This window comes from Mixophyes fleayi, chromosome 9 (assembly GCF_038048845.1).
Source record: "Mixophyes fleayi isolate aMixFle1 chromosome 9, aMixFle1.hap1, whole genome shotgun sequence".
Lineage (NCBI taxonomy): Eukaryota > Metazoa > Chordata > Amphibia > Anura > Limnodynastidae > Mixophyes > Mixophyes fleayi.
The window spans coordinates 122,111,165-122,136,996 of NC_134410.1; the positions used below are offsets into that span (position 1 = coordinate 122,111,165).

Sequence of the window (25,832 nt, forward strand, 5' to 3'; positions counted from 1 at the left end):
TCCTTTTGGGCTAGCGTTTTACCCCATCCTCGAGCCCAGTATAGGGTTGTCATATATTGGGTATCAGGATTAGTGCTGAATCTTTTTGATCTCGTCACCTGTTGTGGAACTACAAGACTGAGCATTCCCTCCCAGCCATCCCTTTCTTCTTTCATAGAATAACGTTACATAATTTTTGAGCTGCATGTGTGGGTGGCCTAGAAATCTCATTATATTGTGTCTTTCAGCGCAGTAGAGGTTAATCCATCACTTTATGTGTCTATGTAAAGACTTGTCGCCACTTTACGGAGGATGCTGCGCTAATTTGCTGCCGCGTTTGAAGGCTCTGTCACGCCGGCAGGTCTGTGATTAGGAGCCCCCTGCGCCTGTGGGTGTCTTTAACGGCTGCATTTACATTTTATTATCCTTCAGAAAACAGCAGGGAGATTTTCCACTTCAACACTCCCTTAGAAAATTGTGAGTATATTGACAAGAAGATGAACTCATTCCGCAACGTGTAATCGCTCGAAATCTGTTCTGGAGCCATTAATGGGGAATTAAAAGGGAAACTGTTCACAAGATGCAATGTTTTGTTCGGTAGGATAGAATGAGATATAACTAAACATTATGATGTATTTTAAATAAAAACACATTTATTATTAATGTATTGTTTTTTAATGATGGCCCGGCTATCACCATTAGGCAATTAAAGTTGCTAAATCCAATTAATATGTATCCAATGTTTAAATAATTTTCAGAGGGAGGGGGACTTGGCCGGCAAAAATGCAGTTTGTGGAATCGCTCACAGTGACTGTGAAGCCACGTCACATCAGTTTAACCTACTCAAATTTCAGATTTTTGTCCTGATTAAGATCCCGCTAGAACAGTGTTCTAAAGATGTAACCCAGCAGTCTGTAATGAAGTGAGGAGGTGATATTATATAGCAGTGAATCGCAGATTAAAGTGAACAATGCATTTTATTTGGGCAGCACGGTGGCTCAGTGGTTAGCACTTCTGCCTCACAGCACTGGGGTCATGAGTTTGATTCCCGACCATGGCCTTATCTGTGTGGAGTTTGTATGTTCTCCCTGTGTTTGTGTGGGTTTCCTCCGGGTGCTCCGGTTTCCTCCCACACTCTAAAAACATACTGTTAGGTTAATTGGCTGCTATCTCTCTCTCTCTCTCTCTCTCTCTCTGTCTCCCTCTCTGCCTGTCTGTCTGTGTCTGTGTGTGAGTGTGTGTCTATATTAGGGAATTTAGACTGTAAGCTCCAATGGGGCAGGGACTGATGTGAATGAGTTCTTTGTACAGTGCTGCGGAATTAGTGGTGCTATATAAATAAATGGTGATATTTATTGTTTATATCTAAAAATAGTTTTGCATGTACAGTATTTGCATTGCTGTGCATGTACATCCTGTGGAACGTATTGTTTGTCCCCTCACTAGAGCCGTACAAAGAGCGTTAAAACCAATTAACGGCAGCATGCACCGGGGAGGGCTTTGTCTGCACAGACCCCCAGCATATACGCATCCAGGAGACCACCCTACCTCTGTATAACAACTGCAGAGTCATTCTCTCGCTTCCGTCTCTTCCTCTCGGCATAGCCTCGGAAGGCCCTGAGAAACCAGTTTGTGTCGTTAACTAACCCATCAAACAGGGACAAACAGAAGCACACCACAACCGAGCCAGGGGGACACACCATGATGAGGACGGGACAAGCCACTGCTTCTGACCACACACAGGTGGAGGGATAACGACAACACAGGTATCACAGCCAGACCAAAATCCAAGGGGGGCGAGCGGCCCAGAATGAGAGCTGATAATATGGGTTATTATTATAATGTGCCTCTGAATTGTGGTAATCTCTGTGTGCGGAGTTCTGTTGGAGCATTTCCTCCGTGCGGAGCCCATATAATTAACATGTACCCAGGGTATCCTAGCAAAGCAATGAAAATAATATCAACTCTATGTAATTGCTTTTTTTAGTGAAGTGAATTGCTGCTTTCAGTTATTAACGTTCCACAACACCTAACAATATACTATTGATTTTCGTTTTATTCACCGGTTTATCCGGTCCTGTTTATTTAGGAGACCTGTGGCTTTATTATATTATAATGTCTCCTATATGTTAAGTATTTTAGTGAAATGATATAAATATATTTTTGGAGCCCTGCTTTTTGGAAAGGCTTATTTTAAGCTTTTTTTTTTTACTAAGGAGAAAGCTTAAACATATCCCTATCACTTTTCATTGGTTGTAAGAAACTACCCTATATTTAAAAAGCACAAATGTAAAAGTATTTTATTTTTAGATAAAGTCCCTTTTTTTAAATTGACCGACTTCCTTTGATTGGTTGTTCGTGGTATTTATCGACCAAGTTAGTGTTTTGTTTTATAAGCAAGAACAATCCTATATGTGGTAGAGGACAGAACTCTGCTACCTCCCCGTCGCTGCTGGTAGACGATGTAATGCCGCTGTGTTCTAGCAGATCACGGCTGTGTCCATCAGCCGCGGACATGGATCGACATATATGCAGCATGCGTGAGACACCAAATGTACATGCACACACGGGCTGGATGCAAGGCAGTAAATATATTTAGAAGACATAAAGGCTAAAAGTCAAAGAAATACTTACGAGATACTGATCACATTGATAGAAAAGAGGGAGAGAGAAAAGGTAACATTTAGTTTCCTAATCTACATTACCATTAGATGGTGACATTGATGTGTCTGAATATAACGCCCCCCCCCCTCCCCCAAAACTACTAAAAGTGGGACAGCTCTGGTTACCGAGATGCTAGAACTGGCTATTTGTTGCCTGCAAAATTGGGTTTTCCACCTTCAGATAACTTATTGTTTTGTTAGCTTATTGTACCCTCCTGCAGCTTTCGCTAGATATATTGTTTTATCCATCTAACTTCCTTCTGTGGTGTTCCAGCCATGCCTGCATATCATCAGGCAGAACTGGAATACGATGCAAAGCTGCCGTCTTGGTACAACTGTATCCAGGGCGGAGAGCGCAGCAGAGCGGCGTGGTATCCCAGGGCAACGGGAATAAACAACTCTACCTGCTGCTATAGAGACACTTAGTGAGGGGAAAATCGGAAAGGTGGCGCAATGTATATATAACAAGTTGCAGTAGGGTGCATAGAGACTAAAAAAAAATCAATGTCGTCTGAAGGTAGACAAGCGTTTTCGACGCATTACTGATGCTAGCTCTTCTCACTGCTGCTCCTTAGGGATGGAGAGAGCCACTGAAATCTGCACAATAGTTTAATATCATGTATACAGGGGATCGGCAAAGATAATCTGACAGTATTGTGAAATGATGTTGGCGGGATCACTAGTGTGTGCACCCCTGGTCACGGTGCCCGGGCACCCAGTCAGTCGGTGCTTGGTAACTATAGCTTCCAAATGTCTGAGTCTTTCTATTGGGGATTTATGAACGTTTCCCCCGATCTTATAATATCCACATGTGGAGGTCACTCCAAGACCATCATCCTACATTCCTATAACTACTTCATGGCTCATTGCTGAAATGCCAATCTCTTTCCAGCTTCTCCCACTCTGGGACATTTGCTTGTAGCATTTGCTGATATTTACTGGCATCCAGTCCGCCTCATGGTTGGTGAGGTGTCATCCTTGTGCTTTTCCTGGTTACCTCCCAATACATGCTTTGTAGTCGCGGCCAGAAAGTAAAATCTTTATTTCATTGTCCACCGCACATAACCTATTCTGAGGGGTATATTTACTAAACTGCGGATTTGAAAAAGTGGGGATGTTGCCTATAGCAACCAATTAGATTCTAGCTCTCATTTATTTAGTACATTCTACAAAATGACAGCTAGAATCTGATTGGTTGCTATAGGCAATATCTCCACTCTTTCAAACCCGCAGTTTAGTAAATATACCCTTTAAGTGTTGTTAACTTGTTTTGCATAGTCCAGACGGTGACTTGTCTGATAATGTTATAGGATTCCTTCTAACGCCTGTTCCGTACCGATCATTCCTGTATAATACACTGTACTGTGTAGCACAATGTCAGCTAAAGCTTTCTGCAGGCACTTTGCGGTAATATGTTCATATCTGACCTGTTTTATCAGATTTTTCCGAGTTGTTCCCTAAATTTAGCAGTTCCACTATACTTCAGTTTCTTAATGATGTCTCTGACAGTGGAAATTCCAAGCTGAAGCTAATCCGATATATTTCTACAGTCTTACAGAATCCTGTGGATGCTGAGATTAAGTGCAACATTCCGAGAGGTTACAAGGGATCGGAGCATTTATTCAGTTCTGGAATTGGTGTAATGAGTCAAACGGCTGTTAAAGCCTTAAAATAAGTATTAATGAATGAACTGGAAGAGTGGTATATTCTACTTGACCAGGGGTATCGGTGTGTGTGTATATATATATATATATATATATATATATATGATATATATTGAATATTATACTTAATGTACAGAAATTGATGGGTTTCTGTTTCCAAAATATCCCCTGATGGTAGAAGCAGTATTTCATTTTCTCAGCAATAATCTGGGACAGCATTCTCAAGTCCGTTGCCTATCCTGGGGAAAGTTCTTCTTGTGTAAGCTGCAAATCGCTGGTGCGTCAGACAATTAATCCTTGTCTTGCCACCACTGGAGCGGGCGGCTCTCTTCACTTTGAGAGATGCTGACGAGGGCAGGTTTGTCTAGTGTACAGGGTTGGTCTCATTCTGTCAAGAGCCATAGATCACTACATGATTAAAATCATTGTGTCAGCTCACTGGTCTAAACACAGGTGCGCCTTAACCTGCCTCTACCGGCTGACAGCGAGCCAAGGGCAACTTTCCTGACTATGTCAAACCTATTTTCATGTTGCTGTGCGATGGGTCGTTCTGTAAGCTGCTCTATGCTGTGCACAAAGCCGCCGGCTAATCCAGCAGAGCCGCCTTCTGTTTATGCCCAGGAGCTGCCCAAATCACGATCATCTCATCAAAAAAAAACTACATATATTTTACACTATATATACACGCTATGATGGACCAGTTTTTGTGACTATATAGGGTATGGTTATCTGGTGGTAAATGAGTTTCTGGGGATGATGAAAGAGCCACGAGAGGGAGTTGTTACTTACGCTTGCATAGTGGTGGTCGCCGTCTGAAAGGTGAAAAGATTTTCCTTGGGAAACCAAGTCCGAACCGGGACATCATCTGGTCAAAATGGAGAGTGATCGGACAATTAAATTAGCAATCACATTCACACGTTGTGTCGCTCACCACCCCCCTGCTAAAAAAAATAATGTGACTAACCAGTGTCATTCAAAGGCAAAAAATAGTTCCTAGTGAATTGATAAGCAGTCTTGTCTTTTAGTTCGTAATAAGTAGATAGGTTATAGTCTCATAAACACTGGTCTTGCCCACAAAAATGATTGCCCAGCTTAGTGTGTGTGTGGGTGTTGGGGGCATTTTAAGAATTAAAGTAAAATGATAAACTATAGATTTTAAGAGAAGACCTCTAGGTAGATGAGTTTCTAATACAGAAAACCAGACAGTGAAGTTTTGCAAAGCAAGTCTAAAAGGCTGTCAGTCACTCAGTGTCTATTCTGTTAGAGGAGTGCTTTTCTGTTCCTGAGCAGTGACAGAAAGCTTCTAATATAGAAATCAAACATAACTGAAACCAGAAATACAGTGACACTCACCAGACACTCTGTCGATACTGTACATGCGTTCCAGTTTTTTCCTACGCCAGCCAGACTCGTTGGCTTGATGCTGCTCTAGATCAAACGAGTGCTGTGCTGGCACTGTGAGTTTGGCACAGTTCGGGCACTCCTTGGAATTCTGCCGGCTGCCCGACCAGCTTTTAGATGGCCTGGAGATGTTGTGCGCGCTGCCAGAGTTCTGCAGCGGCTGGTGATGGTGGTGATGATGATGGTGTTGCCTCTCGTCCTGTCCCGTCTTCATCACCACTAGCTCCATGCTGTCACTCTGGTGGTCAGACAGCATGGGCCTCTCCCCAGAGATGGTGTACACGCGAGGTTTAGGGCCTTCGCTGGGCGTCTTCTCCTCTCGCTCCTCGGAGAAGCTTCTTTCCAACTTGCTGTCTGAGATGGCCGAGAGACGCCTTTTGTTCTGAGAAGCTTGGAGCATTTCCGGGGAATCTTCCTGGACAAGGAGATGGTCTGTGGAACCCAAAAAGAGAGAGAATTATTCGTCAATATGGTTAAGCCTGAAATCTGCCTTGTGTCAAGTCCAAACACGCCACAAATCTCTTTGTAATCTACAGCGGCGGGAAGGGTTCTTTACAGTACGAGCTGTGAAACTGAGCAATGCACTCCCACAAAAAAACTATATTGGCTTTGGTAGGTTCAAAAAAGCATTGGGCATCTTATTTGGAATGCAGAACATACAGGGCAACTGGAATTATACCATAATATACTATATGATAATATATTATGGTATGAGGATTTACCTGAGTGCCAATAGGTTATCGGAAAGGATTTTTTTTTCCTCATAAGGCAGTTTGGACTATGCTATATTGGAGCTATTGGGCTAGATTCACTAAACTGCGGGTTTGAAAAAGATGTTGCCTATAGCAACCATTCAGATTCTAGCTATCATTTATTTAGTGCACTCTACAAAATGACAGCTAGGATCTGATTGGTTGCTATAGGCAACATCTCCACTTTTTCAAACCCGCAGTTTAGTAAATATACCCCATTGTGTTTTGGATCAACTGGATGATGGGTTTAATGTAAAGGGCAATTTTAGGCTTTGTTGCTGAAAAGAGCACCATGAATATTAACTAGTTAATAAGAGCGCCCTAAACTGAAATGGACAATAGTGAGCAGCTGTGAGCTTGTTTTTTGTTGACGTTTTTTTTCAGATGGGAAGAGGCGCGCACATATAAAGTTACCAAGGCTGGCAGCACGTTACGCTCAGCTCATAGCTGGCAATAGGCACACGTTCTATTCCTGTCTGATTCCTTTGTCTCGGGCATGGAGAGAAGGTCAGCTGTTTCGGGTAAAACAATACCAATCTCTCAAGTGCTGACGGCGCTGGAAAGCTGAATAAGCGGGAGCCATGTAGTGGTATTTAAGGCTGAAGCTCCATTAATTAAAACTTGTCTACAGATAATTAAAACCAGCTTAGCCACAATCTCCGCTCACAGCTTCCACTGCGCCAAAGAGAGGAACGCAGACGTCACGGAAATCTCTGGTCAAAAAGCTTACCTTTTTTAATTAAATAATGGACAAATGTTACATGCTGGAAACACAATTAAAGTGTAGCTACTCAGAAGGAAGACATGGTGTGAGGAGGGGAATGGAGGCAGCAGGAAACCACAGACTGAGAGTTATATAGTGGAAGGAGCAGGGTCCCCCAGCAGCACAGAGTATATCAGGAGATGAGTGATGTGTCAGTGAGGACAGGGCTGCATGTGACAGGGGCAGTGACATGATGTGAGGAGGGGAATGGGGGCAGCAAGAAGCCACAGACTGAGAGTTATATAGTGGAAGGAACAGGGTCCCCCAGCAGCACAGAATAGTGATATGATTTCACTGCAGGTAGATTGTAGTATCAAACTCACCTCTGCATGAAGCACAGTTCATACGTTTACCTTGTTTTTTTTAATATGGACTGAGGGTTATAGCACATATATGATTATGGTAACAAGCTCTACCCCCCCCCCCCCCCCCCCCTCCCCCAGTTCACAAAAATAATTTGTTGTGGCTGTGTACACCACAATCTACAGGCAACACCTCCTGCCGACCTTCACGGTAACTAACTGCTGTATAACCTGAACCTACAACCACATTTGGTAGTGTCGGCAAAATAGTGCAGGACAAATAGGTTGAATGTCTACAGTTCAGTTATTTTCTGCAGTAGCCGTTATGGCACTAAGTGACCTCACCGTGTTGTTGAGCTTTATCTGGTATCTGCAATATTCTATGGCCTAGAGCTAATGAATGTTAGATATGTTTGCAGCTTAGATGCTGGTAGGCTGACAGCCCTAATGTGTTAGGTGAGACATTGACTAGCAGTGGTGGGGTCACAGGTCACATTCATAATAGGGATGCACCAAATACATATTTTATGATTCGGCTGAACACCTGCACCATGAGATTGGAAGCCCACTTTGCATATTAAGCAGGAGAAAGCAAAACACTAAATTCTTATCTGTAAGTTTCGCTTCTAGAAGTGATGATTCTGTGCACTAATATTGCACAAAATCAGGTTTGGAGTTTGTTGGCTGTATCTTAAGTATTTGTCCAAACCCCAACATAAAGATTTAGGGCTAGATTTACTAAACGGCGGGTTTGAAAAAGTGGAGATGTTGCCTATAGCAACCAAACAGATTCTATTTATCATTTATCTATTGCTTTCTACAAAATGACAGCTAGAATCTGATTGGTTGCTATAGGCAACATATCCACTTTTTCAAACCCGCAGTTTAGTAAATATACTCCATAGTATCAGTCTGAATCCAAATGAAATCCTGCATTTAGTGCAAGCATTATTATTATTATTATTATTATTTAAACTCTTTTATTTATGCTGTAATAATCCTGTAGAAAGTGTTACACAGCATTGTATAGGTTGTCCAGCTCAAACTGAGCTCCGATTATATGATCATGTTTCTGTCCCAAACACATTAATATCATTACTCATCCACATTCATAAGGACATAGTAATAGGATTTTAATAAATGATGTTCTGTCTTTGTCACTGTTATATAGTTATATATAAAGTATATTTGATTCCTTTAATCACATACTTTTCATGTCAGAGACTGAGCAAACGTATAGATGTAAAACAATTAAAATACATAGACAATTAAAGGACCTCTCCCTAAAATTGTCATTTTAAGATATGCACCATGGAGGTAAAATACATTGTGAGATATTTCCTCCCCGCTCCAGTTACACACAGCTGAAGCTCCCACTTTTTAGGACTGTGTCGGCTACAGATCATAAAGTTGAGACTGCAGTAAATTGAGCTGCTGTGATATCACTGTCCCTTCCCCTGTGTATGAATCAATCAAACCACTCAGTGAAGCTTTGCAAAGCAAGATTGGCAAGCTGTCAGTCACTCAGTGTGTGTTCTGTTAGAGGAGCACTTTTCTGTGCCAGTGGAGTGGCAGAGAGTATGGTGGACATAGATAAAGACACTTCAATTGTTTCATGACATTGTTTGGCTCAGTAGTACACAGCCTTTGTCATATTAATGTTAAATATTGGCTGTAGTTGCTCTTTAACAGTCCAAAATCCCTGCACAAGACAGTCATTGTCATTGGACAATGCACAAATTTAAAACCGATCTGTAACAGTTCTTCTACTTTACTTTGAGACAAAGGTGTCGGTGTAAGAGGGAACGAGGATATGAAAATGTTTTAAGACACGAACAATAAAACTTCCTTGATACCCATTCCAAAATAAAGAACAGGATGTAAATCTTTTAAGGCTTTTGCACACTGTTCTATAAACTTGGAAACGCCAACATTTCCTTAATTCAGTTAGAACAGTGGGTGTTTTGTCGCTACCTCCCACCGAGCCCATCACAGCACATGAGTATATTCAGTGGAACACAAAATTGCAAGATTGCATCCTGAGAGAACACTTGTTCTTTTGTTTTCCATACAGAAGGAGTCTAGGCCAGAAGCAAATTAACTTTTCTGAGACCTAATTACTCGTTTCAATCACTGACGAGAGCATGTTGCTGGGATGGGACCCTGCTGTGTAGTTGGATAATGAGATAAACAGATCAATGTAATTAGTTACAATAAATGTTGTTGTTTTTTAATACAGATGCTCCCTGTTGGAATATCAAGCGCTGCGTGAATGGGCAGAGGGCATGCCATATGATGTCTTTTTGGAAAGGAAATTAGCAAATTATATGGTTATATAGATGTTAAACTCCATGACGGGTCCTTGAGTATAACCTTGAACCTTCTGGTGCCGTTCCCTGGTTATGAAAACTAGTGGAAATGAAAAGGGGAGTATTGCTTAATACATATACAACCTGGTTGCTATGGGCAACACCAACTTATTTTTTCTACAGCACCAGCTTTTGTAAGTGTATTGCGTAGGTTTCTGATTTGAGACAAAATCTTGGCCAGGAAACTGTTTCTTTTTCACTTCACACAGACCGGTTACCACTAAAAAGTCTTCTACTCCACTTGCATTGAGGATAATCAATTAGCAACAGGGCAGACGATAGACTAATGGACTTTTCTGACACCTAATTGTACATTAACCGCAAGGAAGAAGCATTGGCTGATGTGTCTGACCTTAGCCTCCCTTAGCAACCTACTGCTATATAGATTGAACGTATTAATTTTTTTTTTTTTCTTATGTAGCTCATTGGAGGTTTGAGGTAACCTCTTAGTAACATGCAGAAGATTTAAAAAAAAAAAAAATGCAAACTCTTTTCACTGATTTTAAAGAATATCCAATATACACAGCGGACTACGTAAATGTTTATGATAAATGCAGCCTATAGGTTCAGAAAGTGCTTTAGTGAAATCCTTAGTTCCTATTGTTTGGCTGAATAGTGGCGGCATTGTGATCATCATTTATTTATATAGCGCCACCAATTCCACAGCGCTGTACAGGGAACTCATTCACATCAGTCCCTGCCCCATTGGTTCTTACAGTCTAAACACTCAGACTAGGGGCTAGATTTACTAAGCTGCGGGTTTGAAAAAGTGGGGATGTTAACTAGAATCTGATTGGTTGCTATAGGCATCATTTATTTAGTACATTCTACAAAATGACAGCTAGAATCTGATTGGTTGCTATAGGCAACATCCCCACTTTTTCAAACCCGCAGCTTAGTAAATCTAGCCCTAGGTTTAATATTGTCAGCAGCCAATTAACCTACTTGTATGTTTTTGGAATGTGGGAGGAAACCGGAGCACCCGGAGGAAACCCCCGCAAACACGGGGAGAACATACAAACTCCACACAGATAAGGCCATGGTAGGGAATTGAAATCATGACCCCAGTGCTGTGAGGCAGAAGTGCTAACCACTGAGCCACCGTGCTGCTCAATGCTGACAGCTTTACATTAAATAGAGAAATAGATTGTATTTGGCCCTATATAAGGACAATTTTTAATCATATTTTATTGTTAGGACCACCTGAAGAGTGTTGCACTTGGCAGATATTTGTGTGTATTTCTATTCTAGATAGCGCAGTCTAGTCTGAGGCCATTGGTACTAATGCCAGATCTCATACAAAGAAGGGGCACCCAACGTATATTCTCTCTCATCCTCTATATCCTGTCTATATACTGCACATTTCCAGGTGGATTAAAGTGTATCGTTACTCATCTCTCCAGCAGGTAATTCTGGCTGGGAACAAGTTCCCCAGGTATCTGTCGGAGTGGGGTCTTACCTGATCCGTTCTGGCTGTCTGGGTGAGTCTGTGACAGGTATTCGCCGAACGCCCTGGCTGCTCTGAATTCCACGGAACATAAGAGACAAAGGAATTGTGCGTTAGAGACCATTGTATTCCTTGTGATCATCACACAATAATCTTATACATAAAAGAGAAGTCCGGACAATTTTTTTTTTTTTGTTTCTTCAAAATTTCAGATTACAACAACTGATAGGAATTTGTAATGTATTATTAATATTTCTGCTGCATTCTTGTGGTAAATACATAAACACTTAGGTCCCTTACCCACTGTCGCTGTGTTAAACCGGTTGCGTTTGGCAGACAGTGGTTCTTTTGACCCCAATGCGTTCACTTGCGGTGAGCACAAATTTGCGTTAGCAGGATGAAAAGCTTTGTGACATTGACTAAAAATACAAATGATCAGTGTGTATCAGACATCCAGCGAAGGGGAAGGCAATCTGTACTTTTTTTGTTGTTGTTGTAAATCGTATAATGGCTGTCCTATATAAAGTGCTGGGTTTAAAACTAAGTATATTTAAAATTGATTTAATTTCCTCACGTTTCCACTGCTCTGCAACTGAGTAATGATGATGTATAATGTATCAATACTGAATTTAGAAGTATTCCGAAAGACTGTCCGTGACCTTGTTCCCTGACAAGTCAGTGGTTTACTATCTCATGTGCTCATCTGAGCCTTAACTAAGATCTGTAATCTCTTCCTCCTCCCGGTCGTCCTTACCTCTTCAAGCTTGTGGTAATTAGTCCTTTTCTGAAACTAATTCTGACCCTAACTCGCAGATTACGGTCCCATCTCTCATCTCTGATGCCCCTCTGAGCTTTTTGAGAGGCTCGTCTACACTCGCCTCACACCCCCATCTACACTCGCCTCACACGCTTTCTATCATCACACAACTCGTTGGACCCTCTATAGTCCGGGTTTCAATCTCAGCACTCCACAGAGACGACACTGAGAAAGGTTGTCAGTGATTGATCACTGTCACTCTCGCCTCATCCAAACGCTGCAATCCCTAGGTCTTGAAGGCACTGTCCTATCCTGGTTCTCATCCTACCTATCTAATCGCTCGTTCAGTGTTAATTTCTCTGGATCCACCTCTGCTCCGCTTCCTTTATCAGTTGGAGACCACAAGGCTCAGTCCTAGGTCCTCTGCTATTCTCTATCTACACCACTTCTCTTGGAAAACTATTAAGCTCCTTTGGATTTCAGTATCATCTCTATGCGGATGATACACAAATCTGTCTATCCTTCCCGGATCTATCATCATCTGTGTTGGCCTGTGTGCCAAGCAGTCTATCTACAATTTCATCTCAATCTTTCAAAAACTGTGTTACTAATATTCCCACCCACCAACAGAGGCTGATACCTGATACCTCTATGTCTATGGTTAACTTAAAAATAAACCCTACCCCTCAAGCTTGCTGCCAGGGCGTGATCCTTGACTCCGAACTGTCCTTTGTATCCCACATACATCTGTATCCAAATTTTGTTATATACATCTACAGAATATGCACGTCTCTCACACAAGACACTGCGAAAACCTTTAATATACGCTCTCGTACTCTCCCGAATGGACAATTGCAATACTATCCTTACTGGTCTTCCCCAAACCAGACTTTCACCCCTACAAACAACTTTTGCATTTTCTTTTCAAAATCTCATTTTACTGCTGCTCCGATCTGTCTGTCTCTATATCGGCTGACTGTATTTTACAAATCAAATATAAAATAATTCTACTAACATACAAAGCTATTAATAAATCTGCAAGACCTATATCTCTTTCCTTGCCTCAAACTTTCTCCCAACTCGACCCCTCCGTTCTTCCAGTGATTTTCTCCCATCATCCACACTCATTACCTGCTCTCATTCCCGATTTACAGGACTTTCTCCAGGCTACACCCACTCTGAGGAACTCTCTCCCTTCATTCGCTGCCTGAAAACTTATCTCTTTAGCCAAGCTTATAAAATTCCTGAGCCTCATTCTATACATCCTTAATCTTTTCTACCCGATTACAACCATGTCACACAGTTCACACACAAACTTCCATTTCTTCTTCTTCTTCTATATTCGAAACCCTCTGTTTTGAATCACACAACCCCAACTAAGCACTTTTACCCATTGTCCTCTGCAGTAAACGGTACCTAACCTTGTGTATCAAACTCCTACTAAGATTCCGAGCAGCGCCCTCTTACAGCTTTGTCTGTCTGATAATAACCAGTTTTGTTTTATTACTGCGTTTGTTCCCAATTGTAAAGCGCTTTAAATAAATGTTAATAATAACTGGTAATGCAAAATCCTGACTCCTATAGACCTGCTGTAGAGGTAACTGAGATCTGACACCAGTAATCATTGTTACCATTATTCCAATCTTATGTTGGTGTCATTGATAGATCATCGCTCCACCTCGCACATTCATTTTCATTATTTTAAATTCAATAGTGCATTTAAATGATTTGTCTGCAGTATAATTTTCTTCTAGTGCTACTTCATATCCAATATTCTATTGAAAATCACTATTTATCACGCTTTATATGTGTTCCAGAAAATATCTAATTTTAGCTCCTGGTCAACTAGATAATTCTTTAATGTGATGTTTCAAAAGCATCATTCTTATTCATTATTTATATAGACAATCCCATTTGAAAATACATTAAAATGTAAATATTATGGACCTGATGTTGACTTGTTTATCCAAACGTTTAAAATGTGATTGTGCTCTTTCTTGCATTGTTGTATGTATTTAAAACATTACTTCCAGGGGCACTTTACTCAGTAGTGGTCGCATATAAATTACAGTGCTTGCAGATGACTGATCAATCCTACAACCGCTGGAGACTTTGCGGGTCGTTTATCAAGACTGTTGTGCAAGTAACCTGAGAACAGTTGGTGTTGCCCAGAGCAACCAATCGGATTATAAGTGACGCTTTTCTAGAACAGTTTAGAAAAGTAAAGCAGACATCTGGTTGCTATTGACAACAACACCTTTTCTTTACAGTTACTGTTGGAGACAATGGAGGGCAATTATGAAAATCGTTCCATCAATAATACCCCGCAGTTTATAGTAAGATAAAGTGCAATTAAGTGTGAGCTTTTCTATTGCATGCTGGTGGAAAAATAATGTTTTAAAGTTGTTTCTAACTGATGTACTTGTGAGCTGGATATTTTAGCCATAATGTATCCGTACTATTCAAAGAATAGCAATCTGGATACTCCCTTTCCTATACATTACCGTAGAGCTTGGCAGACCATCAGAACTACAGTTTATTACTTTGTTGAAACAATGTTGCAGCTCTCTGCAAAACACTGAACACAATGCTGCAGGACAGCGGGCGTCAATGTTGTTTCTATCAGGGAGAAGTACATCATTTGCAGATGTTGTTATCGATGGGAACTACAGATTAAAGAGTGGACTTCTCAGTTATGTGTATTATATACAGCAATAGTACAATAATAGACTGCAGTTAATAAGTTTACTAAAAACAGGTACTTTCAAAGAACAAATATTTAAAACGAGGGATTGTCTCGGGGAAATAGGGGACTTTTGGCCACTGTACATGTTAATCAATGTCCACTCCAAGTGCTAAAGATTAAGGAGATTGCTCAGATCTCCCCAACTTAGCAAATTTGTTTCTGAACAAACCGTGTTGAAATGCAAGATATCCAAATGCTTTTATTTAGTTTTTATTTTTTGCATGCAGGGGAACTTGTTGTTTGTGCATGGAGCACACAAATACTGGACAGCGTTATTTTTTACATTTGCAATTTAGAGTTGTGCGAAGACACGCCCCCTCCCCAACTCTAAACCTGTCCGCGCATTTAAAATCCCCAATGAGCAGAGGCAGCAGGCGGCTGAAGGTTTTAATCACCATAATGATGTCGAGGTTGGATGCTGATTACTCCAGCGACGCACTTGAGCCAAATACACTCTTAAATGAATAAATCCAATCTTTATTCTGCTGGTAGTCTAAGAAATTGGCTACTTGGCTTGTCTCTGCCTTCTCCTCCCCGTGCCTTAACATCCATAATCATCTTGTTTCCAGCCCACGCCGCATCTATAAAAATAATCCTTGCAGAGCAGCTTCCACCTACAGCCTTCTGAGAGATGCCCTATGATCTGTCAATTCCACAGACCCCCACGTAGGACTTTATATTTAGATGAAGGGGCTTTCATATTCTATAGATTGTTCATCAAACCATCAGAGACCGTTTCATTCAGCAGCAATGAATATTCTTCTAATAATATATAGTACAGACAATGCTTCAGTCTCTGCCCCTTAGAGCTTACAATCTAATCACTACTTTACCTAGGAGATGCAGTGGCTTCTGCAGAATGACTTTGTAGAGTGCAAATGGCATGTATAGTCTTCTGTGGCCACTGCTCTTAAATGTCTTATATTTTAGATGTCTTATTAAGTAATGCACATACCAATCTCTGGCGTAATAAATCTTTATGGCATCTGAGTTTGGTCTGAGTGTCCTTTACCAATCCTCTTCTTTATATTTATAATATAGAAGCCTAGCGCCTTGTGAATCAAGGAGGATGGTATTTAAATGTCTTTGTTTGTTGGTTTATTTTTTAACTTCTTTATTTCCAAAAGTAATACATTCCAATGAGACGCAGTAAACAAGGGTATCTGTGTGTTTTATTTTTAACTAGCAACGCCACCACAGAACAACTATAGCTATTTATTACACATTGAGGACAGTAATATTCCCACTCCCTCCACCCGGATTGGAAGAATCAACATTTTTCTAACCACCATATGAAAAAAAAAATCTAAATTCTGACACCGCACATAGACCCTGAAAGCACTAGATGGCGCTGTGTACCCTGTTTCTTCAAGAAAAAGACTAATTTTTTTTTAGATGTAGAAAGTATTATTTAATAGAAAGCAACGCTGTCATTGTACACCTTCCAACATACGGAGGGGGGGGTTACAATTTATATTTAAAGGAATAACTGCCATGTGCGGTGTTGGAAGCCAGATGCACATGTTGTTTCTTAAGTTAGCTAGCAGTATATATTGGGTCCAGCAGGAATTGTAGCAGTATGTTTATAGCCATACTGACCCCATTGTAGTTAGCTCAGAGGTCACGTCCTGGTTGTATACTTTAAATAGCAGCATGCCTATGATGTAATGGCAGTGGAGTTTTAGGACTGTTAAATGCTTTAACATACTGCACACATTACATTGCTAAGGTTCTCTCCTGTCTCTACAGAATACGGAGGCTGGAATGCTGTCCGCCAGCTAATCTAGGATTCCCCAGAGAAGAAATTATCACTACTAATTACACTGTACAATAATAATGTTGAATGTTCCTTGGGAAAATAATACACTTGATTACAGATACAGACCGAGACTAGTCCCATGAATAGCACAAGTTCAGATCGTGCCAAACACGTCTGTCAGTCTTTTTCTTATCTTTTTAATTAATTATTTTTTTTTGTTTTTACCCCCTGACCGCATATGATGATAGGTTACAAATGGTGTCCAGTAAATAGCCCCTCCCCATTGATAATTTATCACATTATAGCTCCTCCCTGCCAGTGGCATTCTATGCAAATGAGAAGAATGTGACAGATTCAGGAGGCATTCTAGTACAATAACAAGAAAGATGGCTTCTCGCAGCGTACTTTGAGAATATGAATGATGATGATTAATAAGCTACTGCTTCTACCTGCATTTCAGAGCTAATGAGGATTTGCGTGGGAAAATGTGTGTGTTTTATAGTGTACAATTCTACAAATGGTTGTGATAGATTATGGAAGGGGAGGGAGAGGAGCCACTTCAGGACTGCAGAATAGTTGGACAAATCCGTCTTTGAGGATGTACAGATAAGGGTGTGGTTCTTTGTTGGGGTGATGCTCATATAAAGTCCTGGGTCGGGTAGATTTACTAAAGCTTCTAAACTGAAAAGTGGAGGTGTTGCCCATAGCAACCAATCAGAGTCTAGCTCTCATTTTCTAGAATGTATTAAGTAAATGATAGCTAGAATCTGATTGGTTGCTGTGGGCAACACCTCCACTTTTCCTTGTCCGTACAGCAGCTCTAGGAGAGAGAAATATATTCCCTCAATAGCCCAGGTGCAATAAAGGTGGTTAGTCACTGCTTTGTGCCTACGTCAGGCAAGCGAGTGGTTAAACCACTCTCTGTTCCCAGTGGATCTGTCAGATCTCTGTAATCCCCTCCTTGAACCCTGCGGTGTAATCCACAGACCTGGAGCCTCAGGCAGGTCCTCTCCAGTGGCACGGCCTGGCCCTCTGGATGTGGCTCACTCCTTTATTGCCGTATTCCCAGATGGTGTCACAAGGCTGTGTAACAGCTAAGACACCCGGCACATACGTGTGACGTGAGGGATGTTGTAATGTGATTGTCTGTTCTACAGAATAGGTGATTAAAGTAACAAATTCTTCCCCTGTTTATAGTCTATAAAGTGGTGGATTACAGTGATGGAGCCACAATTGAAATATGTTGATCAATCACATTTTCCTTTCCATCTTTAATCCCCAATAGAGTTATAGCCTCATATATTTAAATTATATTCAGTATTCTTTAACGCAAAACATTTTTAATGAATGATTTTCTACGGCACAGTAACTTGTATCCATATATAATCCCCTGACAGTTCACTGTCCCTTTCTAAATGGAAAAACAAATAATTGGCCTAAAATCACCACAGTCGGCCTGTTTGTACTTTCACACTACTTAAATATAAGTTGTATTTGTGCAATCAACACAATCTCCATAAACACGTTTGACCAAGGATGTTTCCTACCACTTCTGCTGAGAAGCTGTGATATGTACCGATCACCTTCTTACAGATCACAGCTGTCGTACTATCAAACAGGACATTTCCATCTAATGCACAAATCTTCCTTATCTCACCATAACCAATAACTGTTTACACGTCCCCTGTCATACAAGAGATGCATTAGGGTAGGTCACTACATCTCAGGATTATGTATCCCTCACATATAGAATTATGCAAGTAAGAGCACAAAGTACACTACCTCGTATCGCTCTCTCCCCCCGATCACTTTCTCCTAATAGATGTCTTCTGTCACTGGTCATGTTGCAGATATTACTCTGCCCAAAGTCTCTTCTATAATGTTTTGTAAACCCCCCATGATTCAGCCTCTCCTAATAAAACACAACCGTAAGAATACAACATTGTCACCTCTAATTCTTTTCGGCTGGACAACTGTATCCAGCCTACTGACACACTCGATATTGCTGAAATTCAGCTTTTTTTTGGTCTTTTCTCAATAGACTGCCCGTCAAGGTCACTTTACAAGACTCCAATTTCACTGATTAATATCTATACATCTCCAGCATATATAAAGTGAGCTGCAAATTTACGTGTGTAAAGAAACGCATAGAACTGAATTATATGATAGCAGGCGATGGCTTTTAAATGCTTAGTCAATGTTTTGACCGTATAATATCCAGCCTTTTGTGAATTGTACAAAATATAATCCTCTATTGCCGTCTTTAAATTCCCTCTGAATATATATTTCATCCATCAATACCATGAAATTATCATATTGACCGTTATACTTGAAGATATATATTATATGCAATTACTGGCTCTCAAAAGGAAATAGTATTGAACTAAAATGATTCGATTTAGTAATGCACAGTGAGTGCAATAATCAGGCTTATGCTACTGTATCATATCAATCAATGACATATATTATATTGCAGTAGATATAATTTGTTTACTGACAGTGTTATTTTTTACGAACACGCTGCTATTACACCCAAAGTAACAATACAAATAGGGGATATTTAGAAGAGTTTACTAGCCAGCAAAGTCTTACAATCATTGCTTTCGATTCATATATGTACTATAGTGAAATTCTTACTAACGATGAAAGCTGAATTTCAATTTACTGACTGTCAGTAAAGTGCAGATTGCTGAATAGTTAAGGTGATATCTACATATGTGATGTATGAATTCTCCAAATGACCTGAGACACTTTAGTGTTTTTGTAAAAGTCTCTACAGCAGGATGAAACCATTACACATTGTCTTCATTTTTAACCAAAGTAAAAGATCTCTCAAAATCCAAAGTGTCTCAAAGCTGGAACAAGACTGAGTCGTCTTTACCTCGATTTACACCCGATTAAACTCCTCAAACATGTGCAGTTATATTTCTGTTCATCGGGACCATGTAACTAACATTTTACATAGAAATCTGAATTATTGATCTGTCATTTTTACACATCTGCAAGATCACATCTGCAACCCTCAAAATCTCATCACCCCTGACTGCCCCTCTCCGCCCAATCGTTAACCCTGATGTATCTACTCTGTTACAGAGTACAGTGTACTAGTTTGTCAGCTCAGACACTGAGGTTATTCTAAATGACTTCTTACAAATATGATAAGGAATTGGTGGGACCCAGCCAGGATACACAAGATCTGCACATTGCAAACTCCTAACACTACAGCCCTTTAACATGACCTTGGGACTATAGTCTAATCACATAAGATGTAATGCACAACCAGAGGAGATATCCTATATACATCCATTGTGTTAGCATTAAACGTGGTATAACAATGATTTGATATGCACAGGGTTGAAATTTAAGTGTATATTGCAAGCATTAGTGGCAGATCTGAGACACAATCTGGATATTGTTGTACAGCTAGTAGGCACTGCAGCTGTGAAACAATTGTGTGTAATCTGTGCAGTGTGTTTGTTAATGTCACCATAGAATCGCTGATCCCCAGTGTGATGTATCAGGAGTTCACACTATAATTAAGCAGTTAACTATTTCAGCTCCTCTGTCTTCACCAGGCTGCTAATCATCCCCAGTGTGCAAAACTCCTTTACCATCCACACTGTCTGGGAGCTGGGATCATCTGAGGATGAGAGTGGCTTTCAATGCAGCTGGGGTGCACAGGGTTAATGTTATAGGGTCCGTTAGCAGCCAGAGGTATTTAGAAGGATCAAGTGGTCTCTAGGTGCTGGGATCTGTAAGTGGGGGGAAGCTTTGGGAGGTAGGGTTGATGGTGTTGCTACCTAACAAAGACCTATGTACTGTCTGTCCCCAGCAGGGACTTAGTATATGTCATTCATATATGCAGCATCTGAATTATATAATATATCCGGGGCCTAATGGAGCAGTCAGGTGTTTCTGCAAGTGATACGGAGAGATAGTGGCATATACAGTGCATGGGTGGCTGTTGCCGGGTGACTGCAAAATGCAATATATAATGTTACTTTCTACACAGCAATGTATATGATCTCATCATAGCTATTCATTACATTATAAGAGGCTGTACCAAAGAGCTTGCAATCTAATGTCCACTGGTCGCACAAGGACAAAGCCTTTAAAATGCTATCTGGTGCCAAACCTTGCTCTGTGCCATCTACAAACAGGTGTGCCATCATGTACTCACCGAACTTTAGCTGCTACATGGGAGATGGTGTCGTTCCTCAGCGCCTTCTTCTTGGAGACAGCTGTGCCCATCCTTGATCAGGGCAGGGATTGGGGGCCACATTCGGCCAGCCCGGGTGGTGGGGTAGCAGCCACTATGGCAGAGCTGAGAGTCCCGCTGGCTCCTGGCTCAGCCCGGAGTCCAGGTTGTGAGTGATCCTACAGACACTCTGCTCTCTCATTGATTGCTGCAGGAGGGAGGGAGCCAGGCTCTCACACACACATAGTCCCAGGAAGTCTCTGCCATGTATGGGCAGAGGATGTGTCTGCAATCCTCCCACTACCAGCATGGGCTGGGCAGAGTGGGAGAATCCTACATGTGCATTCATGTCTTCAGTGCAATGCTACATGTGCCATGTCTTCAGTGCAGTCCTACATGTGTCATGTCTTCAGTGCAATGCTACATGTGCCATGTCTTCAGTGCAATGCTACATGTGCCATGTCTTCAGTGCAGTCCTGCATGTGCCATGTCTTCAGTGCAGTCCTGCATGTGCCATGTCTTCAGTGCAGTCCTGCATGTGCCATGTCTTCAGTGCAGTCCTACATGTGTCATGTCTTCAGTGCAGTCCTACATGTGCCATGTCTTCAGTGCAATGCTACATGTGCCATGTCTTCAGTGCAATGCTACATGTGCCATGTCTTCAGTGCAATGCTACATGTGCCATGTCTTCAGTGCAGTCCTACATGTGCCATCATGTCTTCAGTGCAGTCCTACATGTGCCATGTCTTCAGTGCAATGCTACATGTGCCATGTCTTCAGTGCAGTCCTACATGTGTCATGTCTTCAGTGCAGTCCTACATGTGCCATGTCTTCAGTGCAGTCCTACATGTGCCATGTCTTCAGTGCAGTCCTACATGTGTCATGTCTTCAGTGCAGTCCTACATGTGCCATGTCTTCAGTGCAGTCCTACATGTGTCATGTCTTCAGTGCAGTCCTACATGTGCCATGTCTTCAGTGCAGTCCTGCATGTGCCATGTCTTCAGTGCAGTCCTGCATGTGCCATGTCTTCAGTGCAGTCCTGCATGTGCCATGTCTTCAGTGCAATCCTACATGCGCCATGTCTTGCTAAATGCATGCAGCGCGGGCAACAGTTTTCAGGGTGGACCCTCTCAATTTTTAAGGGTATATTTACTAAACTGTGGGTTTGAAAAGGTGGAGATGTTGCCGATAGCAACCAGATCCTAGCTGTCATGTTGTAGAATATACTAAATAAATGTTTAAATATAATCTGATTGGTTGCCATAGGCAACATCTCCACTTTTTCAAACCTGCAGTTTAGTAAATATACCCCTTAGTGTCATTACTGAGGCACGAGGCAAAAGGTGCCTCACTTATGTCACCGGTCCCTTATGAATCTATAAGGCTGCATTTTCTTGCATATCTGTTCAGCCCTAAATCAATAGCAATGGGGAATGATTTAATGTTTTTCTATATTGAAAGCTGCATTTATTTGTATATATTGTTATGGAATAATTCAGAAATCGATGTCATTTCAAGAAGCTTTTTATTTAGGTAAGTGCTGTACAGATTGTGCAATGACCAAGTATAGAAGCCAAGCTGGAAACAATTCAAATCTTTTATAGTCCTGTTACTCCTGTAGATTGAGTGACAGAGTTTGTTACAAATATTTTTTGGCACAAAGCAGATGTTACAAAACTGTTCAATACAGGATATGGTGCCTCAGTTAGAAAATGTTACTTAAAGACACACTCTTTAAAATACGATATATATCAGCAAGATCAAATGTAAAAAGCCTAAAAGCCATGGGCAAATGTGAGCAATAACTATTTAACTCTTTATAGACATAACTAATCTCAGTCATTCAACTTCCAAGGTCCATTGATCAGTCATGTTAATCCTCTCTCTGTGGCCCCTCAGCAACACATACTACATTTAAGCACAGATCATGTGTCAAAATCTCTAAGGAGGTTGTAGGATACATACCACAGAGGAAAAAGAAAAGTTGCAATTATGGTAGGATAAAAGCAAATACGCCCCGTATCGGACATTAGGTGACCCTAATAATGTGGAATTGCCACAGGTGCAATTTATATCTTAATTATAATATGGATGTCCAATTATCGCTATATTCCGATTGTCACTAATCTCCTAAACCTCCTTTGAGTCTAAGGGGTATATTTAGTAAACTGTGGGTTTGAAAAAGTGGAGATGTTGCCTATAGCAACCAATCAGATTCTAGCTTTCATTAATTTGGTACATTCTACAAAATGACAGAATCTGCTTGGTTGCTATAGGCAACATCTTCTCCAAACTTGCAGTTTAGTAAATCTAGCCCTAAGTCTCGGTGCGTCCTCTCTTCTTCATTACCTCATAAGTGTATGGGTCTACTTCATCAATACCGTTCATTATAACTACATTGATTCCAATGCTTGATTAATTTTTCCTGGAATGTGGTTTTTTTAACAGCTAAACATAATGTTAAGAAAACTGAAGTAAATAGCAGCAAATCCTGATATCATTCAAGATAACCCTTTTACCAACCATCCATATGGTCCCATGCTTCATTCCACAAGTTTCATGATTTATCTTGTAGCGACAATGTATTTCTTGTTCATTATCCTTAATATAGGTACAACATTCTTGATCTACAACCGCACAAGTACCGTTGTCAAACCTTGGTCCATTGCCAGCCTATTCTTCCATGCTACTTTTGATTAATTGCTAATACTAATTCACCAACCGTATCATCCATCACATTGATCATATCTGTACCAGGTATATGGTAGATAATAAAAATAAAGTACCTGCAGTTCTTTCTCCGTCTGAGTATCTAAAAGCAGTTTCTGACTTCCTTTGTGTGCATTTATTTCTACGTTACAAATAGGTCAAATCTTCTGGGCTTAAGTTATAATCCCAGGGAGTAGTCCTGGGAGTTTATTTTCTAGTGGCTCTAATAAAAAAAGTGACCACATGTGGTAACACCCACTGTCTATCGGAGGGCAAGGCCACTAAACCTAGTATAGATCATACCATATATGCCATAATATATTGTGTATTATTGCCTGGATATGTCCCACAACTGGTATAATCGGATGTGCGCCCATGTTCAGGAATCAGTACATTGTCTGACTTTTAAATCAATATGTCATTGTTTTTAACAGCCAAACAAAACCATTTTATGTGATATCTCCGTCCATCTTTTGAGGCTGCTATTTGTTTAAAAACCTACTGAAGAGCTTTTTTCTTCACAGTGCTCCTCCTTAGGTCTTGGACCAGATATATCAGAGTCACTGTGTAGGTAAGTGGCACAGTATTATTATGACTGTAAGAACCACCTACTTGTTGCTTGAGCGCATTGGCAAGGAGCTGAGGATGTAGCTGTAAGAACCCCTCACTAGATGCTTTTATTGGTGAAGCGGGATGTCGGTACATTGAAGAATGTCGTCCGGTTGAGCTGTTTTTAGGAGGTGTTATTGTCTTTCAATGAGTAGCATGTATCCACGTTGAACTCGTCAGTAATACCTGATAAGGTCCTTCCCGCCGTCTTGTCAATGAGGCCGATCTCAGGAAATTCCCGATCATTACCCCACCACCAGGCTGTAGAGTGTGCCAGGCACAGTCCACATGACTGTTTCCCTGTCAAAGTCTGTAGCCGGTTGCTGAGTGAAGTCCAGTAGTTGACTGTTAGATCATTTGTTTTGCTCGGTTCATCTGCAGGTGCAGTCACAATGTTATATCTTTTCACAAATCAGATTTCATAGGGGGGGGGGGTGTTTAAGGGCCCTCTGGGGGTAGTTCTAATGGAATGTTGTGATACTTCTTCTGGCCATGGCAAACTAGTTTATCATCATCATCATCATCATCAAACTAGTTTATTTGCATATCTTTGAAAGTTTGTTCTTAATTGTTCCATTATACCTTTTTTTATTGTGGCTCATAAAAAAACAACTTAATTCCAAATAGTTCACACATTTCCTTAAATATTAGTACTGTGATGTGAAAATACTACATACGGTATACCATATCTAGATACAAATTCTTGTACAAGTCTTTTTCCTATTTATTGATGCAGGTACACTGCATAGTCTTCTACGCATGCTGAACAGAAATCTACACCTACCAAAACATCCTAACCTTTTGGTAGTTGAATGACAGTCTATTTGTAAAGTTCGGAAAGGTCCTTCAGTTCGGGGAAAGGTGTGAAGGTAATATTTTGGCGGGCCTGCCTGCATTGTTCTAAGCAGACAATACACAAGGCACATTATCTGGCTGCTACTGAGGTGAACCCAGGTGCAAACCAGTAAGTCTGAATCAGACTAATGGCCATCTTACCTGCATGGGTCAATCCATGAGACGTCTGTGCCAATGCTGGTAAGAGAGTTTGGGGTGGACAGTCTTACCTTCAGAGCTGCACCACATGCCTTGCTCATATTGTGAGCATCATACATCTTCCCTTTTGGACTTTTCCTGTGGATTACAAAGCTTTTGCATTTCTATTAATGAATGTAAATCAGGCAATCAAAACATTTTGTATCTTGTAAACTTGGGTTTTGACAATGTGCCTTTGTGCAGCAGCTTTTGCTGCTATATCTACTCTGTAATTACCTTGGTAATTTCATCACGCCCTGTCATGTGTGCTTGACATTTAATGACAGCTATTTGTGAAGGTAATTGTGTAGTGGTCAATAGTTCTTTAACCTCTTCAAGATGCGCAATTCGAGCACCAGTTTATATTAAAAAGTCCATATTTCTCCAAAATCATTTACCACTCCAAACACATACCTCAAGTATTGCAACTGTCTCTGTTTGTATATGACAGCTGTCAGTCAAATCAATTACTGGTCATGTTTGTTCATCAACATACAATAAACAGTCCTGGTCAAATGCTTAATGCTGGAGCACAAACATTTGAAAAAATAATCTAGTTTCTGATGTATGGGGCAATGGTTCTAAAATTGTAATCTTAAATTAGATTGTACAGTGGTGCTGCAAGTTGTGATAAATTAGGTATCCACTGTCTACAGTGTCCTACCTGCCCAAGTACCCTTAC

The 25,832-nt window shown here is 40.8% G+C and overlaps 1 protein-coding gene across 2 annotated transcripts in view; it reads right to left on the reverse strand.

Annotated features, from left to right (window-relative positions):
- NSMF (NMDA receptor synaptonuclear signaling and neuronal migration factor) overlaps window positions 1–21,000 on the reverse strand; it is a 37,438-nt gene extending 16,438 nt beyond the window's left edge. The window contains exons 1-6 of one of the 2 annotated variants that reach the window (XM_075185417.1): window positions 20,783–21,000; window positions 11,353–11,414; window positions 5,660–6,139; window positions 5,096–5,171; window positions 2,614–2,619; window positions 1,528–1,596 (exon numbers count right to left, since the gene is read on the reverse strand). In XM_075185417.1, coding sequence (XP_075041518.1) covers window positions 1,528–1,596; window positions 2,614–2,619; window positions 5,096–5,171; window positions 5,660–6,139; window positions 11,353–11,414; window positions 20,783–20,853 — 764 coding nt within the window. In that variant the 5' untranslated portion in view covers window positions 20,854–21,000. The remainder of the gene's footprint in view (window positions 1–1,527; window positions 1,597–2,613; window positions 2,620–5,095; window positions 5,172–5,659; window positions 6,140–11,352; window positions 11,415–20,782) is intronic. The other variant, XM_075185416.1, reaches the window with a different exon arrangement.
- Window positions 21,001–25,832: the final 4,832 nt, after the last annotated feature.